Here is an 18,464-nt window from a genome sequence, read left to right as displayed (position 1 = left end):
CAGATGCAGTTGAAGTTCAGACTTTCAGCTTTCATTTGAGGGTATCCACATTAAAATTGGATGAAGGGTTTAGGAGTTTCAGCTCCTTAACATGTGCCACCCTGTTTTTAAAGAGACCAAAAGTAATTGGACAATTGACTCCAAGGCTATTTCATGGACAGGTGTGGGCAATCCCTTCGTTATGTCATTCTCAATTAAGCAGATAAAAGGCCTGGAGTTGATTTGAGGTGCGGTGCTGCATTTGGAAGGTTTTGCTGTGAAGTGAACATGCGGTAAAGGAGCTCTCCATGCAGGTGAAACAAGCCATCCTTAAGCTGCAAAAACAGAAAAAACCCATCCGAGAAATTGCTACAATATTAGGAGTGGCAAAATCTAGAGTTTGGTCCATCCTGAGAAAGAAAGAAAGCTCTGGTGAACTCATCAATGCAAAAAGACCTGGGCGCCCACGGAAGACAACAGTGGTGGATGATCGCAGAATAATCTCCATGGTGAAGAGAAACCCCTTCACAACAGCCGACCAAGTGACCAACACTCTCCAGGAGGTCGGCGTATCAATATCCAAATCTACCATAAAGAGAAGACTGCATGAAAGTAACTACAGAGGGTTCACTGCACGGTGCAGCCACTCATAAGCATCAAGAATAAAAAGGCTAAAAAACATCTAAAAAAGCCGCACAGTTCTGGGAGAACATTCTATGGACAGATGGAACCAAGATCAACCTCTACCAGAATGATGGAAAGAGAAAAGTATGGTGAAGGCGCGGTACAGCTCATGATCCAAAGCATACCACATCATCTGTAAAACACGGCGGAGGCAGTGTGATGGCACGGGCATGCATAAACCCGGCGGAGGCAGTGTGATGGCGCGGGCATGCATGGCTGCCAGTGGCACTGGGTCACTAGTGTTTATTGATGATGTGACACAGGACAGAAGCAGCTGAATGAATTCTGAGGTCTTCAGAGCCGCCATACTGTGTGCTCAGATCCAGCCACATGCAGCCAAACTGATTGGTCGTCGTTTCATACTACAGATGGACAATGACCCAAAACATAAAGCCAAAGCAACCCAGGAGTTTATTAAAGCAAAGAAGTGGAATATTCTGGAATGGCCAAGTCAGTCACCTGATCTCAACCCAACTGAGCAGCATTTCACTTGTTTAAGACTAAACTTCAGACAGAAAGGCCCAGAAACAAACAGCAACTGAAAACCACCGCAGTGAAGGCCGAGCATCAAAAAGGAGGAAACACAGCGTCTGGTGATGTCCATGAGTTCAAGACTTCAGGCAGTCATTGCCAACAAAGGGTTTTCAACCAAGTACTAAAAATGAACATTTTATTTAAAATTATTGAATCTGTCCAATTACTATTGGTCCCTTTAAAAAGAGGGTGGCACATGTTAAGGAGCTGAAACTCCTAAACCCTTCATCCAATTTTAATGTGGATACCCTCAAATGAAAGCTGAAAGTCTGAACTTCAACTGCATCTGAATTGTTTTGTTTAAAATTCATTGTGGTAATGTCTATAACCAAAATTAGAAAAATGTTGTCTCTGTCCAAATATATATGGACCTAACTGTGTATATATATATATATATATATATATATATATATAAAACAAATTCATATAAAATAGTAGTGAAGGGTTTTTAGAGAGAATCTGCTATGGAGCTCCTATGTACAAGAATATAACTACTATAACACTGCCCCTATGTACAAGAATATAACTACTATAATACCGCCCCTATGTACAAGAATATAACTACTATAATACTGCCCCTATGTACAAGAATATAACTACTATAATACCGCCCCTATGTACAAGAATATAACTACTATAATACCGCCCCTATGTACAAGAATATAACTACTATAATACTGCCCCTATGTACAAGAATATAACTACTATAATACTGCCCCTATGTACAAGAATATAACTACTATAATACCGCTCCTATGTACAAGAATATAACTACTATAATACCGCCCCTATGTACAAGAATATAACTACTATAATACCGCCCCCTATGTACAAGAATGTAACTACTATAATACCGCCCCCTATGTACAAGAATATAACTACTATAATACTGCTCCTATGTACAAGAATATAACTACTATAATACCGCCCCCTATGTACAAGAATATAACTACTATAATAATGCTCCTATGTACAAGAATATAACTACTATAATACTGCCCCTGTGTGTTAGAATACAAGTGCAATCCTCACTGTTCTGTATGGTGATCTTGCGCTGCCTGTAGTCGGTGCCCAGTACGGGCTCGTTTTGCCCCCGTCTCTGGATGACGATTCGCACTTCCCGCTGGTTGTCGTTGCAGTCATTGGACGGATCCTGTTTCAGGCTCAGGGCCGCCTGATACGCTGGGGGAACAGACAGGTGATCAGAACTTTCCACTTGCCATTTGGGACAGTGACCGCTGGAGAAGGAGACTTACCTGCGGAGTAGTACTCGAAGATGGGGTCTTTACAGAACGACTTGTATCGCCAGGTGAGGCTCACGTCCTGGATCTGCGCGGACGTGCTGTAATCACACCTCAGGATGATAGAGGAGAATAACATTGTATATCGCTCCGTGTCCTGGACGGTGACCTGCAGGGCCAAGCATCCTGAAAATAAAGAGTAAGAGCCAGGAATCACAAAGGGGTTAACGCCACCCACATCATATCATAAAGGGAGGCTGATAGGCAAATACACAGGAATATGCTCTGATCTAAACCCTCCACTGAGGCTCTGGCAGGATGTTTAGGGTCGTCCTGCTGGAAGCTGAACCTACGCCGCAGTCTCATGTATTTTGCAGCTTCAAGCACGTTTTCCTCCAGAATTGCCTTGTATTTAGCTACATACATCTTCCCATCAACTCTGACCAGCTTCCCTGCCCCTGCTGAAGAAAAGCCTCCCCACAGCATGATGGTGCCACCACGTTTAACAGTGGGGATGGTGTTTTCACGGTGATGTGCGGTGTTTGTTTTCCGTCACAGACAGTCTTTTGCATTTAGCCACAAAAAAGTTCTGCTTTGGTCTCCTCTTACCAGAGCCCCTTCTTCCACATGCTCGCTCTGTCCCATTCACACATTTTTTCCAAATGGGACTCGTTACAGCTTTCAACAATGTCTAATCTTGCCACTCTTCTTCCATAAAGGCCAGATTTGTGGAGCACACGACTAATAGTTGTCCTCTGGACAGAATCTCCCAGCTGAGCTGTGGATCACTGCATCTCCTCCACGATGACCATGGGCCTCTTGGCTCCTTCTCTAATTAGTGGCCTCCTTGCTTGGGATGTCGGTTTAGGTGGACAGCCATGTCTTGTTAGGTTTTACAGTTGTGTCATACTTCTTATTTTGGATGATGGATTCAACAGTGCTCTGTGAGATGTGGGCTATTTATTATTACCTAACCCTGCTTTTCTCTTCTCCACAACTTTATCCCTGACATGTCTGGTGGGCTCCTTGGCTTTCATCATGCTGTTTGATCCCTAATGCTCTCACACAAACCTCTGAGGCCTTCACAGAGCAGCCGTAGTTATACTGAGGAGGAATCAAACCCAGGTGGACTTTGGGAGGCAATTGGTCACTCGAGATTTTAATTTAGGGACATCAAACTATAGGGGGCAGAATACAAATGCATGGCACAATATTCAGATTTAGTTTTTAAATATTTAGAAAATCATGTATCATTTCCTTAGCACATCAGAAATACTCGCTACTTTGTGTTGGTATCACATAAAATCCCAATATATTTAAGTTTTTGGGTGTGACGTGAACCAAATGTGGAAAAGATCACAGGGTATGAATACTTTTTCAAGGCACTGTAACATACAATCCGTGTTTAGTTTGATTCTGCAGTATCAAGAGAAGGACTATCCAATATTCCAAAAAAACAGCACCCCCGGTGGTGGAGCTGTATAAGTGCAGGCGGCACCTTACTCATATCTGTCTTATGCAGTCGTGCGAGTTTTACACGAGCGCCTGATGCTGACACTTAATTTATCATGTTGAACACCTCCAATTATATGACATCACGGTGCGGAGAGGCGAGGTGACTCACTGCCGGGCCGGGATCTGAACGTGGGAGGAATCGCTCTGGGTATTTCTTAATGAATCCTGCAATGTTTACACTAAACTGGATTTAAAGGGGAAGAACACTATGTGAAAAGGATTAATAAGTCTGATGACCTGCTGTGCTGCAACACCGGATAGAAGGACTACAGGAGAAATGCTCATTGCTAAAAAAAAAGGGGAAAAAAGTTTATCTACTGTACCCACCATGTACATAGAGAAACACAGCGACTGCACCAGCAGAATAGTGAGTGCAGCTCTGGGGTATAATACAGGATGTAACTCAGGATCAGTAATGTAATGTATGTACACAGTGACTGCACCAGCAGAATAGTGAGTGCAGCTCTGGGGTATAATACAGGATGTAACTACGGATCAGTAATGTAATGTATGTACACAGTGACTGCACCAGCAGAATAGTGAGTGCAGCTCTGGGGTATAATACAGGATGTAACTCAGGATCAGTAATGTAATGTATGTACACAGTGACTGCACCAGCAGAATAGTGAGTGCAGCTCTGGAGTATAATACAGGATGTAACTCAGGATCAGTAATGTAATGTATGTACACAGTGACTGCACCAGCAGAATAGTGAGTGCAGCTCTGGAGTATAATACAGGATGTAACTGAGGATCAGTAATGTAATGTATGTACACAGTGACTGCACCAGCAGAATAGTGAGTGCAGCTCTGGAGTATAACACAGGATGTAACTCAGGATTAGTAATGTAATGTATGTACACAGTGACTGCACCAGCAGAATAGTGAGTGCAGCTCTGGGGTATAATACAGGATGTAACTCAGGATTAGTAATGTAATGTATGTACACTGCGACTGCACCAGCAGAATAGTGAGTGCAGCTCTGGGGTATAATACAGGCTGTAACTCAGGATCAGTAATGTAATGTATGTACACAGTGACTACACCAGCAGAATAGTGAGTGCAGCTCTGGAGTATAACACAGGATGTAACTCAGGATCAGTAATGTAATGTATGTACACAGTGACTGCACCAGCAGAATAGTGAGTGCAGCTCTGGACTATAATACAGGAGGTAACTCAGGATCAGCAATGTAATGTATGTACACAGTGACTGCACCAGCAGAATAGTGAGTGCAGCTCTGGGGTATAATACAGGATGTAACTCAGGATCAGTAATGTAATGTACAGTTGTGGCCAAAAGTATTGACACCCCTGCAATTCTGTCAGATAATACTCAGTTTCTTCCTGAAAATGATTGCAAACACAAATTATTTGTTATTATTATCTTCATTTAATTTGTCTTAAATGAAAAAACACGATAAGTATTGTCCTAAAGCCAAATTGGATGTAATTCCACACCAAACATAAAAAAGGGGGTGGACAAAAGTATTGGCACTGTTCGAAAAATCTTGTGATGCTTCTCTAATTAGTGTAATTAACAGCACCTGTAACTTACCTGTGGCACCTAACAGGTGTTGGCAATAACTAAATCACACTTGCAGCCAGTTGACATGGATTAAAGTTGACTCAACCTCTGTCCTGTGTCCTTGTGTGACCACATTGAGCATGGAGAAAAGAAAGAAGACCAAAGAACTGTCTGAGGACTTGGGAAACCAAATTGTGAGGAAGCATGAGCAATCTCAAGGCTACAAGTCCATCTCCAAAGACCTGAATGTTCCTGTGTCTACCGTGCGCAGTGTCATCAAGAAGTGTAAAGCCCATGGCACTGTGGCTAACCTCCTAGATGTGGACGGAAAAGAAAAATTGACAAGAGATTTCAGCACAAGATTGTGCGGATGTTGGATAAAGTACCTCGACTAACATCCAAACAAGTTCAAGCTGCCCTGCAGTCCGAGGGTACAAGAGTGTCAACCCGTACTATCCGTTGGCTTCTGAATGAAAAGGGACTGTATGGTAGGAGACCCAGGAAGACCCCACTTCTTACCCCGAGACATAAAAAAGCCAGGCTGGAGTTTGCCAAAACTTACCTGAAGAAGCCTAAAACGTTTTGGAAGAATGTTCTCTGGTCAGATGAGACAAAAGTAGAGCTTTTTGGGCAAAGGCATCAACATAGAGTTTACAGGAGAAAAAAAGAGGCATTCAAAGAAAAGAACACGGTCCCTACAGTCAAACATGGCGGAGGTTCCCTGATGTTTTGGGGTTGCTTTGCTGCCTCTGGCACTGGACTGCTTGACCGTGTGCATGGCATTATGAAGTCTGAAGACTACCAACAAATTTTGCAGTATAATGTAGGGCCCAGTGTGAGAAAGCTGGGTCTCCCTCAGAGGTCATGGGTCTTCCAGCAGGACAATGACCCAAAACTCTTCAAAAAGCACTAGAAAATGGTTTGAGAGAAAGCACTGGAGACTTCTAAGGTGGCCAGCAATGAGTCCAGACCTGAATCCCATAGAACACCTGTGGAGAGATCTAAAAATGGCAGTTTGGAGAAGGCACCCTTCAAATATCAGGGACCTGGAGCAGTTTGCCAAAGAAGAATGGTCTAAAATTCCAGCAGAGCATTGTAAGAACCTCATTGATGGTTACGGGAAGCGGTTGGTCGCAGTTATTTTGTGCAACCAAGTATTAGGCTGAAGGTGCCAATACTTTTGTCTGGCCCATTTTTGGAGTTGTGTGAAATGATCAATGTTTTGCTTTTTGCTTCATTCTCTTTTGTTTTTTTTCAGTTAAGACAAATTAAATGAAGATAATACCAAAGAATTTGTGATTGCAATCATATTCAGGAAGAAATTGAGTATTATCTGACAGAATTGCAGGGGTGTCAATACTTTTGGCCACAACTGTATGTACACTGCGACTGCACCAGCAGAATAGTGAGTGCAGCTCTGGAGTATAATACATGATGTAACTCAGGATCAGTAATGTAATATATGTACACAGTGACTGCACCAGCAGAATAGTGTGCGCAGCTCTGGGGTATAATACAGGATGTAACTCAGGATCAGTAGTGTAATATATGTACAGAGTGACTGCATCAGCAAAATAGTGAGTACAGCTCTGGAGTATAATACAGGATGTAACTCAGGATCAGTAGTGTAATATATGTACAGAGTGACTGCATCAGCAAAATAGTGAGTGCAGCTCTGGAGTATAATACAGGATGTAACTCAGGATCAGTAATGTAATGTATGTACACAGTGACTGCACCAGCAGAATACTGAGTGCAGCTCTGGAGTATAATACAGGATGCAACTCAGGATCAGTAATGTAATGTATGTACACAGTGACTACACCAGCAGAATAGTGAGTGCAGCTCTGGGGTATAGTACATGATGTAACTCGGGATCAGTAATGTAATGTATGTACACAGTGACTGCACCAGCAGAATAGCGAGTGCAGCTCTGGGGTATAATACAGGATGTAACTCAGGATCAGTAATATATGTACACAGTGACTGCACCAGCAGAATAGTGAATGCAGCTCTGGAGTATAATACAGGATGTAAATCAGGATCAGTAATGTAATGTATGTACACAGTGACTACACCAGTAGAATAGTGAGTGCAGCTCTGGAGTATAATATAGGATAAGATAAGAGACATACAATGAGATTGTAATAGCTTTCTATTGGAGGTGGACATTTCTGGCCTAAATATCCAACACAGATCTGTGACTGATGAAATACATTAGTATTTCTCATCTATAGTCCAAATATTTAAAAAAAAAATACATTTTGGGTTCTTCCTTGAAACATTATTTCTTAATATCTGGTAATCTGATACCTGTTGTATTCCGTTCAGCTCTGCTATACCTGGCGTACACAGCCTCAGAGTTTATATAATCTCCAGCCCGCCCTCCTGGTGACAGAATAATAATAATCCTGTAGCCGCTTATCCTGGGGCAGATAGCGCTAAGTAACTTTGCTTTACCCGATAACGATACGGCTTCCTGATAATAACGTAAATCCGCAGCCAATATCCACACAGCGGTGAGGCTCCTACTACACACCGACATACAGGCCCTGACAACTCTCATCCCGTTCTATATGGCGTCTCTTAAAGGGATCCCTTTACCTCCCCCTTGAAACATCTATGACGCTCTTGTTGGTCAGCAAATGTCAAATCAAAAAGCCTTTTTATTTTTTCTCGCCATTAACTGTTACAACAGCTCTGCTGCAACCTGGAGACCATCAATACTCAACCAAATCTGTCCCCCTTCCCTCTGTTTCTAGGCCCATTAGTCAGCATATAGCAAAAATTAGTCTCCCTTGAAGCTCGGCCACAGGGTTTCAAATGAATTCCGTCATGGCAGTTACGGGGTCATCAGCTGACCCCCCACCTGTCATGCCAAGCTACGATCCCATCACGGAGTTACTGACAGCGGCCATTGTTAGGGGCAGGTCCTGACTGTACATCCATCATCTCCCGGCTATGGGGCTTATGTCCCCTTGCGGAGGTCCTTAAGTTGAGGGCGCCAACAGTTTTGTCCAGCCCATTTTGAGGGATTTGCGTGAAATTACATCCAATTTGCCTTTTTTTTTGTGTTGTTCCAATACACACAAAGGAAATAAACCTGCGTATAACAAAACTTGTGTAATTGCAATAATTTTCTGGGAGAAATGCTTCATTTTCTGGAACAATTTCAAGGGTGCCAACACTTTTGGCAATGACTGTATACAATTCATGCCGGGTTTTATACAATATTCCTACCACGTGCGGGTGGTATATACTGTATATCCATCGCACATAATACTATGGCTGCCATAGCAACCAGCTGAAGGTCGGCAGCCATTTTGTGAAGTAAAATATAGAAAGAGCCTGACTGGTTGCCACGGGTAACCTAATGGCTGGCCTAGTTTCAAAAATGGCTGCCGTTGTGATTCTCAGTCACGTGTTATATAGTCTAATCATGTGATTAAACTGCATATTTTCCCCATCATTAAATATAACTTCCTGTCCGATAAGGCGTCATTTGTTATCACTGTGGATGTAAAGTCCACAAGTCGCCATTACAATCACGATCATTTAATGCCTCAGGGCACGGCCATGATTTAACCTCATTCCAGCTGATCCAGTCATTATGTTAACAGGTCATTAAAGAAGTATGTCACCAGGATTCCTCCAGGCCATATAAACAAGACACAAGTAGGACATGAATGCCAGTAATAACAAACGAGCTCGCCATATCGCCTCCTCACAGCGTTCACCCATCACTAACCAAATACGTGCAAGATGCTGCCTCGAAACAGTGGGCGACTACTCGGGACTCCCATGTCACTACAGAGAAAGCTGCGGTCACTTGCTATTTTGTGGTGGTTAACTTTCTCGGCATCTCACTACCGCCATAAAAACAAAGATGGCCGCCAGGACCCAAAATGTCAAAGCTCATTTTTCCATCCTCTTGGCCACAGCAGAAAACTTACAGACTATCTTCACTCTTTATTCCTCCCACTTGTTTTTACTATTTCCCCCCTCTTCTGGCTTTATAAAAAAAAACACTAATTTGAATGCATTTTTTTCTGGTACTTTTTAGCAATTTTTTCCCTTATGAAAAGTCAAAAGGGCATAGCGAGTTTTCTTACGAGGATTTTTCTTGTTGAAAATTTAATTTAAAAAAACAAATATTGGTTGGGGGCATTTTTTTTCCAGCTTTTTTATTATGCGGTTTTTGATTCTTGAGATTTTTTTTTTTTGCTTAAAGGGAACCTGTCACCCCGTTTTTTCAGATTGAGCTATAAATACTGTTAAATAGGGCCTGCGCTGTGCGTTACTATAGTGTATGTAGTGTACCCTGATTCCCCACCTATGCTGAGAAATACATTACCAAAGTCGCCGTTTTCGCCTGTCAATCAGGCTGGTCTGGTCAGGTGGGCGTGTTCACAGCGCTCTTTTCTTCTCCAGCTTTCCGTTGGTGGCGTAGTGGTGTGCGCATGTCCAAGGTCCGAATTCCCTGCGCCCACGTGAAGACACAGCGCGCGATCTGCGCTGTAATCCCTTGCATCGGTGGGGGCGGCCATCTTCCTGGGGCCGCGCGTGCACAGATGGAGTGCTCTGCTGCACGGGGCTTCAGGAAAATGGCCGCGGGATGCCGCGCGTGCGCATTAGAGATCGCGGCGGCCATTTTTCCAAAGCCGAGATGCAAAAGAATGAACGTCTGCACTTGCTGCGCACAGGTTCAGTCTTTTGAGCGGTTTTTTTAACACCATAGTGGTGGAGCCGCATATTCATTACTGTAAATGAGCGGCCCCACGTGACTGCTCATACAGTGGAAGGTGCAGCCAGGACAGGAAGCAGCGTCAGCCAACGAGGGAGCCGGGTGAGTATTTTAAGAACAGCGGGGGGGGGCATGGAGCTTTATTTTAAACACGATTATTCATATCTTCTCTACAGCAAACGCTGCTGCAGGGAAGATATGAATCGCGGCTTCAGCACCAGATGCAGGGGACAGCGCTAAACTTTAGCGCTGTCTCCCGCATGGTGCGTGTGGTACCAGGTGGGCACACGGGCGGCACACGTGTGCCACACTGATGTGCCACAGAAACACACCAGCACACGGACACGGACAATCTGGACGTGTGAGACTGGCCTAAGTGGACAAAACAAACTGGATCCTGAAAGGATCAGGATCTGGCTGAAAAACCTGATTTTGCCTGACTAAAAAAAAAAAAAAAACACAAGTGTGAAACCATCCTCAGTGAGTAAGCGCAGACTTGCAAGCTGATTTTAGACAAAGCTCACTTTTACTAATGGAGCGCTGACAATAAAGACAAGCTTTAGTATACAAATACGAGAGTGCTGCAAAACACCCTCATTTGCATATTAAATAAAGTAGATTTAACTTCATGGCACCAATTAAAACTATTCTATAGGAATATGACCCCCAATCCCCATTCTTAGGGTATGTGCACACATTGCGGTTTTTGCTGCGGATCCGCAGCAGTTTTCCATGCTGTGTACAGTACAATGTTAACCTATGGAATACAAAAACCGCTGTGCACATGCTGCGGAAAAAAAACGCGCGGAAACGCTGCGGTTTATTTTCCGCAGCATGTCAATTCTTTGTGCGGAATGCGCAGCGGTTTGGCATCTGCTTCATATTAAAAATCTGCAGGTGTCTAAAACCGCAGTGGAAACCGCACAAAAAAATGCGATAAATCCGCAGTACTTTTTGCACTGCGGATTTAATCAAATCCGCTGCGGAAGATTCCGCAACGGAATCCGCAGCGTGTGCACATGGCCTAAAGCGTCAGCCTCCCCCAAATCCCCAGCCTTCCCTTGTTGACCAATATACAGCAGCAGCCTCCCCCGTTGACCAGTATACAGCAGCAGCAGCAGCCTCCCCCGTTGACCAGTATACAGCAGCAGCAGCAGCAGCCGCCTCCCCCGTTGACCAGTATACAGCAGCAACAGCCTCCCCCGTTGACCAGTATACAGCAGCAGCCTCCCCCGTTGACCAGTATACAGCAGCAGCCTCCCCCGTTGACCAGTATACAGCAGCAGCAGCAGCCTCCCCCGTTGACCAGTATACAGCAGCAGCCTCCCCCGTTGACCAGTATACAGCAGCAGCAGCAGCCTCCCCCGTTGACCAGTATACAGCAGCAGCAGCAGCCTCCCCCGTTGACCAGTATACAGCAGCAGCAGTCTCCCCCGTTGACCAGTATACAGCAGCAGCAGTCTCCCCCGTTGACCAGTATACAGCAGCAGCAGTCTCCCCCGTTGACCAGTATACAGCAGCAGCAGTCTCCCCCGTTGACCAGTATACAGCAGCAGCAGCCTCCCCCGTTGACCAGTATACAGCAGCAGCCTCCCCCGTTGACCAGTATACAGCAGCAGCAGCAGCCTCCCCCGTTGACCAGTATACAGCAGCAGCAGTCTCCCCCGTTGACCAGTATACAGCAGCAGCAGTCTCCCCCGTTGACCAGTATACAGCAGCAGCAGTCTCCCCCGTTGACCAGTATACAGCAGCAGCAGTCTCCCCCGTTGACCAGTATACAGCAGCAGCAGCAGCCTCCCCCGTTGACCAGTATACAGCAGCAGCAGCAGCCTCCCCCGTTGACCAGTATACAGCAGCAGCAGCAGCCTCCCCCGTTGACCAGTATACAGCAGCAGCAGCAGTCTCCCCCGTTGACCAGTATACAGCAGCAGCAGCAGTCTCCCCCGTTGACCAGTATACAGCAGCAGCCTCCCCCGTTGACCAGTATACAGCAGCAGCCTCCCCCGTTGACCAGTATACAGCAGCAGCCTCCCCCGTTGACCAGTATACAGCAGCAGCCTCCCCCGTTGACCAGTATACAGCAGCAGCCTCCCCCGTTGACCAGTATACAGCAGCAGCCTCCCCCGTTGACCAGCATACAGCAGCAGCCTCCCCCGTTGACCAGTATACAGCAGCAGCCTCCCCCGTTGACCAGTATACAGCAGCAGCCTCCCCCGTTGACCAGTATACAGCAGCAGCCTCCCCCGTTGACCAGTATACAGCAGCAGCCTCCCCCGTTGACCAGTATACAGCAGCAGCCTCCCCCGTTGACCAGTATACAGCAGCAGCCTCCCCCGTTGACCAGCATACAGCAGCAGCCTCCCCCGTTGACCAGTATACAGCAGCAGCCTCCCCCGTTGACCAGTATACAGCAGCAGCCTCCCCCGTTGACCAGTATACAGCAGCAGCCTCCCCCGTTGACCAGTATACAGCAGCAGCCTCCCCCGTCACCCAACTTCCTCTCACCAGTATACAGCACAGCCTCCCCCCGTCACCAACCTCTTCTCACCAGCATACAGCACAGCCTCCCGTCACCCAACTTCCTCTCACCAGTATACAGCACAGCCTCCCCCCGTCACCAGCCTCTTCTCACCAGCATACAGCACAGCCTCCCCCCGTCACCAGCCTCTTCTCACCAGCATACAGCACAGCCTCCCCCCGTCACCAGCCTCTTCTCACCAGTATACAGCACGGCCTCCCCCGTCACCAGCCTCTTCTCACTAGCATACAGCACAGCCTCCCCCGTCACCAGCCTCCTCTCACCAGTATACAGCACAGCCTCCCCCCGTCACCAGCCTCTTCTCACCAGTATACAGCACAGCCTCCCCCCGTCACCAGCCTCTTCTCACCAGTATACAGCACAGCCTCCCCCGTCACCAGCCTCCTCTCACCAGTATACAGCACAGCCTCCCCCATCTTCAGCCCTATGAGCGCTCACCTGCTCCTATGTCCTCCTCCCATGTCGTCTTCCGACCTCTGCTGTGATGGCTGCAGTGAGAGATGATCTCATCCTCTTCACATGCAGACTCTGCAGCACCTCGGACGCAGGGACCCCTCTGACCCCAGAAGTTGTGGCGCCATTACTTCCTGGGTCAGTCAGCTCCCTGCATCGAAGTGAATATGGAAGGGCACTCATGACCCCGACCTGTCCCCTCCGAAAAGACAACACATTTCCTGGATTGTCTAATGGAGGGCAGGTTGAAAAAAAAAAAAAAGAAAAGTTCTTCCCTGCCTTGTTGTCGCCCCCTGCAGCCCGACGCCCTAGGCACGTGCCCTCCAGTGCCTAGTGGCAAATACAGCTCTGCCTGTTATGCGATTTTTAGAAAATCCTTTGAGATCAAAGAAACGTAAGCAGAGTTTCAGCTGCGGTTTTCCAGTCTAAGGTTATGTTCACATGTGGGGTTTTTGCATGCAAATTTTCAGCTGTGTTTTTCAGTACCAGCAAAGTCTGAGGGTTTTTTTTTGTCCTACTTTGTGCTTTGTTGGTTGTTGCAGAATGCAGCATGTCACTTTTTTCAGCGTTTTTCACTCACAAAGTAATGGGAGCTGAAAAAGAAGCAGTTAACAGGTTTTGCGGCGTTTTTCGTGGCAAAACCTTATGAAGTAGGTCTTTTTTTTGCACTTGAACTTTATCACCGTGCACAAGAGAAAAACATAGCATGACAAAAAAGCAGCAAAAAAACCCACAAAAAAACGCAAGAAAAAAAAAAAACAAGCAAAACCTTTTTTCTACAGCTTCTTTCCTGCCAAGTGAGCAGAAATAAAACGCAGCAACAAATACAACGTGTGAACATGGCTTTAGCTACATTTTTCATGCAGTGGGGGGAAAAAAAAAAAAGTATAAAAAATGATACAGGTGAACATCGCCTTTAGGCCATGTTCACATGTGCATGCGAGACGCCCTTTAATGCGGCCACCAAGCTTTCCCCAACTCCTGAACGGCAGCCTCCCATAGCCATCCCATGTAAAGTTGTACAGATTTCCATACAACCATTTCTTAGCTCAGTTTCTTGGAGAGCTGGGTGACGATATGGCGGCCGTTCCAGCTTTCCCAGACCCTGTAAGGCGGCCGTACACGTCGCTTCACTCTCCTCTTGTAACGTCGCCCGTTCCGTGATGTAACGCGGTGAATGAAAGCTTCATTCATGGGGAAATCCAGAGGAAAAACAACGTGTTCCTGTCTGAAAGTGAGCTGTGCACGCCACCCCCTGGGACAGAGTGTATCCGTCTCTTTACACACCCAACAGAGGGGTGGAGTGGCACTACAAAGTCCAGCATGCCTCCTAAGGAAACTCGTACATCTTGCTTTATGTTCCAATTTTTCGCTAGTTTTTTTGTCGTCTGCTTGCTGTGAATGAATGGAAACATTCCTGTTTGCATCCAGAGGCAAAATAAAAAATCTGTACAGACCCAGAATATCTCACAGCTGCAGATTTGTTACAGTTGCAGCCAGTCTATAGAATCTGGTGACCTAAATACATGTCGTTAGTCTGATTAGCGGAAAGTCCGATGTTTGTGACCCCGGCCGATCACTAGAAAGAGGAGGCGGCAGAGGAGAATTTGTCCCTGAGGCAGAAACGTTGGGAGCATTTCCCTTCCAGTTTTTTAGGAAGGCAGCAAAAAAAAAAAAAGAAGAAAAAAAAAAGTACGGTAACTCCAGAGAATTTTCATGGTGAATTTCTCATCCGGGCAAAATCCACAACAAAACCTGTGGGATTTGCTTCAGAACGTATTGCAAAATCTGCTACATTTTTTTTCTCCCCCACTGTGTGTGGCTGTAACCTCTACGATTACGCAGTTTTTTTGCAGTGGATTTTGGAGCAGATTTTGCTCTGAAATTTAAAAAAAAAAAAAAAAAGTTTATTTTTGGGGCAAAATTAAAAGTGTTTTTTTTTATTTTTGTCTGTAACAGTCAGTGCAAAGAGTCTCATGTTCTTCTTATAAAGTTGAAACATTTTCTCAAAAAATTTCAGACATAGATAAAAATCACTCCTAAGGGTTGGTTTATAAAAAGTTGCAATTCATAAAACAGCCCAAAGTATCTTGAAAAACTAAACAAAAAAACATCCACAATGAAGGTAGAATAAAAGAAGAGCAAATAAAAGCAGGTGGGAAAAAAAAAAATAGATGTAGAGAAAAATTGTAAAATCCATAGACGGCTCCGGAGAGGGGACATATCGCCCTCATATTTACCATGTGGGATTAATTATAACTGAGGAAGTCCATTGACGTAGGACCTCCTGCCGTGAACAGGTAATTTCCACAGTAGAATCTGATGAGAACCAGCCAACAAGCCTCCATCCGTATACACAGAGGTGGAGAAATACAGCGGCTTCCTCTGTTCAAAAGGAATCATCTCAGACTCTCTGGTCAGTGATGAATATTGGGGTTTGCATCGATCCGATATTTATGGGAGATATATTTTCGGCATCGTAGCGAACATGAACACCTCCAACTTAATATCGGTCAGATGGATGATGCTATCCATGCCATGTTTCATCTCTATAGAAAGGTAAAATTGTGATAGGAAACATGACAATGATATCTCCCGCCTGGGACCTCCAGGGGCGAAGGTATCCTGAATGTTAGGGATCTCACAAACTTCTAAAAGACCTAGCACATCCCACAAACAGCCCCCCATATGAGCTCTCCAAGGGGAGGTAGCCTTGACCTTATAAAAATATGTTGGATTTCTGTCAATTTCTATGACATCAAGTTTAGTCATTTTCTTTTTTTTTAATCCCTATTATCTCATGTGACTGTTTGTATCGTATTGTTTTGTTCCCATTTTGTACCATCTTTGTATATATTTTTTTTTATAAACACTGCCTATCTTGCCAGATTAAATATATAACATTTAGCCTTTTATGCCGAAAAATACGCTATGTGCACACGTTGCAGATTTACTGCGGTTTTTGTGCAGATTTCACCTGCGTTTTACCACCTGCGGATTCCTATACAGGAACATGTGTAAAACGCTGCGGAATCCGCAAAAAGAATTGACATGCTGCAGAAAATACAACATGTTTTTGGGACCCTGCTCCACACAACACACTCTGCTCTGCCTCACCGCCGACACCTGGCCCACAGTATCGCACCGCTGGGCTACTCCTCCTCCCACCCAGGGACTGCAGCATTGCCCTCCTTCTGCAGCCGCCGGCATCCCGAGGAAGGCACCATGCCTCCTGCGACACCACCACCAGCCCCATGTAAGATACCTTAAATTCGGACTGTACGGTGGACTCCCATCTTATAAAAATCTTAAAAGTTGGGATGCGTCTTATGGTCCGATGTGTCTTGTAGTCCGAAAAACACTGTAATAGATCTGTTCCTTTTGCTCTGTAAACCGCACCCCTGCAGCCATAAGTTATGTGTGGGAGATATAGATAGATTCCACGAGCCGATACCTGGGGTGTATATACCGTACACTCACTGTTATAGCAGTGGAAGCAGCCGCGGCCTCGTCCATCACTCGTCAGTCAATAGTGTCATTGCCCTGACGATCGGAGGCAGCGTAGCTGTGTCCCCTGAGAAGTGGTAGCGGTGGGATCTACGTGATCTCTCTGGGTATCGGTGCCGACGACTCCGCATCTATAAGTACCGGACGATCGTGGCCGGCCCAGAAGAACGAGTGTAGACGCGACATCATCGGCGCCACTCGCCTCCCAATCCGGAAGTGTGCGGCTTCAGACAATCCCTTTAAACGTGGGTTGTTTTTTTTTTGACAATTTCACCCTTTAAGTGCTGAAATCCGCAGGGAAACGTTCCGCCAGGCACAGATGGTGTTTTCAATACCACGGATACGGGTGTCCTGTAATCAGAGGCGCCGAATACACCATATTGGACCTTGACGGGAGCGACCAGTCAATACTGGGGTAGGGGGGGACGCATTTTCCCAATTTTTATTTTTAAGACCCACTTAGTTGACATAACTCCGCCACAGCTACCGTTGGCGCAAACAACGCATGGCATCGCACTGCCACTGAAAACCACGACCATAAGGAAAAACAACCCGCGTGGTTCTCAGGGTCGTCACCTGGGGGAAGTTTTCATTGTCTTGATAGTTTGTAATCAGTCACCATTTGTAAGGCAGATACATCAGCTCCCCCCATATGTATAATGGTAGCGCCCTGCTCACTGAGCTCCACAGGTGTCTCTGGCGGCAGCTCCCCCCATATGTATAATGGTAGCGCCCTGCTCACTGAGCTCAACAGGTGTCTCTGGCGGCAGCTCCCCCCATATGTATAATGGTAGCGCCCTGCTCACTGAGCTCCACAGGTGTCTCTGGCGGCAGCTCCCCCCATGCACCTGTCACCTGGGCCAGGTGGCTCCGAGCATGCGCAGTGCGCGCCCGGCGCTAGGACCCCCGCTGAGGAGGTGACGCAGCGCGAACCGTCACCTCCAGCCCCGCGCTCACCTGTGCACAGGCAGCACCACAGCAACAGCCGCAGCGGCATGGCTTCCTGCGACTTGTAGTCCTTCCCCCGGGGATTATCGCTTCACACAGGCCGGAGCGGAGCCGCCCGCCGCCTCCATCACCAGAGAGTGAAACTTCCAGTGCCAGCCAGAAACCTGCTCCCCTCCCCCAGCTCCAGGCGAGGAGACACCGCCCCGGCCCCGCCTCACCGCAGCCACCTCTGCAACCTGCCCCGCCGTGTGCAGAGCATCGCAGCCGCCGCCGGGCCTGCTGAGCATCGCACAGGACACTTTATCACTCTCCTGTCCGGACTTTATCAGCTCTGCAGAGCATTGCACAGGTGACAGTGGTGACCTGACACTGGACCCCTGCAGAGCATTGCACAGATGACAGTGGTGACCTGACACTGGACCTCTGCAGAGCATTGCACATCTCATGTCCTCACCTGACACTGGACCTCTGCAGAGCATTGCACATCACACCTCATGTCCTGACCCAGGGCCGTATTTAGTGTTTTTGCTGCCCTAGGCACTTTTCGTGCTGCCTCCCCCATTGGTGACTATGACTAAAGGTACCGTCACACCAACGATCAGGCCCCTGTTGGGAGATCGTTGGTCGCTGGGGAAAGTCCAGCACTTTATTTTGTCGCTGGATCTCCCTGCAGACATCGCTGAATCAGCGTGTGTGACGCCGATCCAGCGATGTCTTCACTGGTAACCAGGGTAAATATCGGGTTACTAAGCGCAGGGCCGCGCTTAGTAACCCGATGTTTACCCTGGTTACCA

General features: G+C 46.5%; 1 protein-coding gene across 1 annotated transcript in view; it reads right to left on the bottom strand.

The window, feature by feature from the left end:
* Window positions 1-17,849, bottom strand: part of ILDR1 (immunoglobulin like domain containing receptor 1) — a 32,438-nt gene extending 14,589 nt beyond the window's left edge. Inside the window, exons 1-3 of the mRNA XM_069760608.1 lie at window positions 17,680-17,849; window positions 2,454-2,624; window positions 2,230-2,379 (exon numbers count right to left, since the gene is read on the bottom strand). Of these exons, the coding sequence (XP_069616709.1) occupies window positions 2,230-2,379; window positions 2,454-2,624; window positions 17,680-17,719 (361 nt within the window). The 5' untranslated portion in view covers window positions 17,720-17,849. The remainder of the gene's footprint in view (window positions 1-2,229; window positions 2,380-2,453; window positions 2,625-17,679) is intronic.
* Window positions 17,850-18,464: the final 615 nt, after the last annotated feature.

This window comes from Ranitomeya imitator, chromosome 3, assembly GCF_032444005.1.
Source record: "Ranitomeya imitator isolate aRanImi1 chromosome 3, aRanImi1.pri, whole genome shotgun sequence".
Taxonomy (NCBI): Eukaryota; Metazoa; Chordata; class Amphibia; order Anura; family Dendrobatidae; genus Ranitomeya; species Ranitomeya imitator.
The sequence above is the reverse complement of the archived record's forward strand: the minus strand, read 5'-3'. Positions and strand labels throughout refer to the sequence as shown.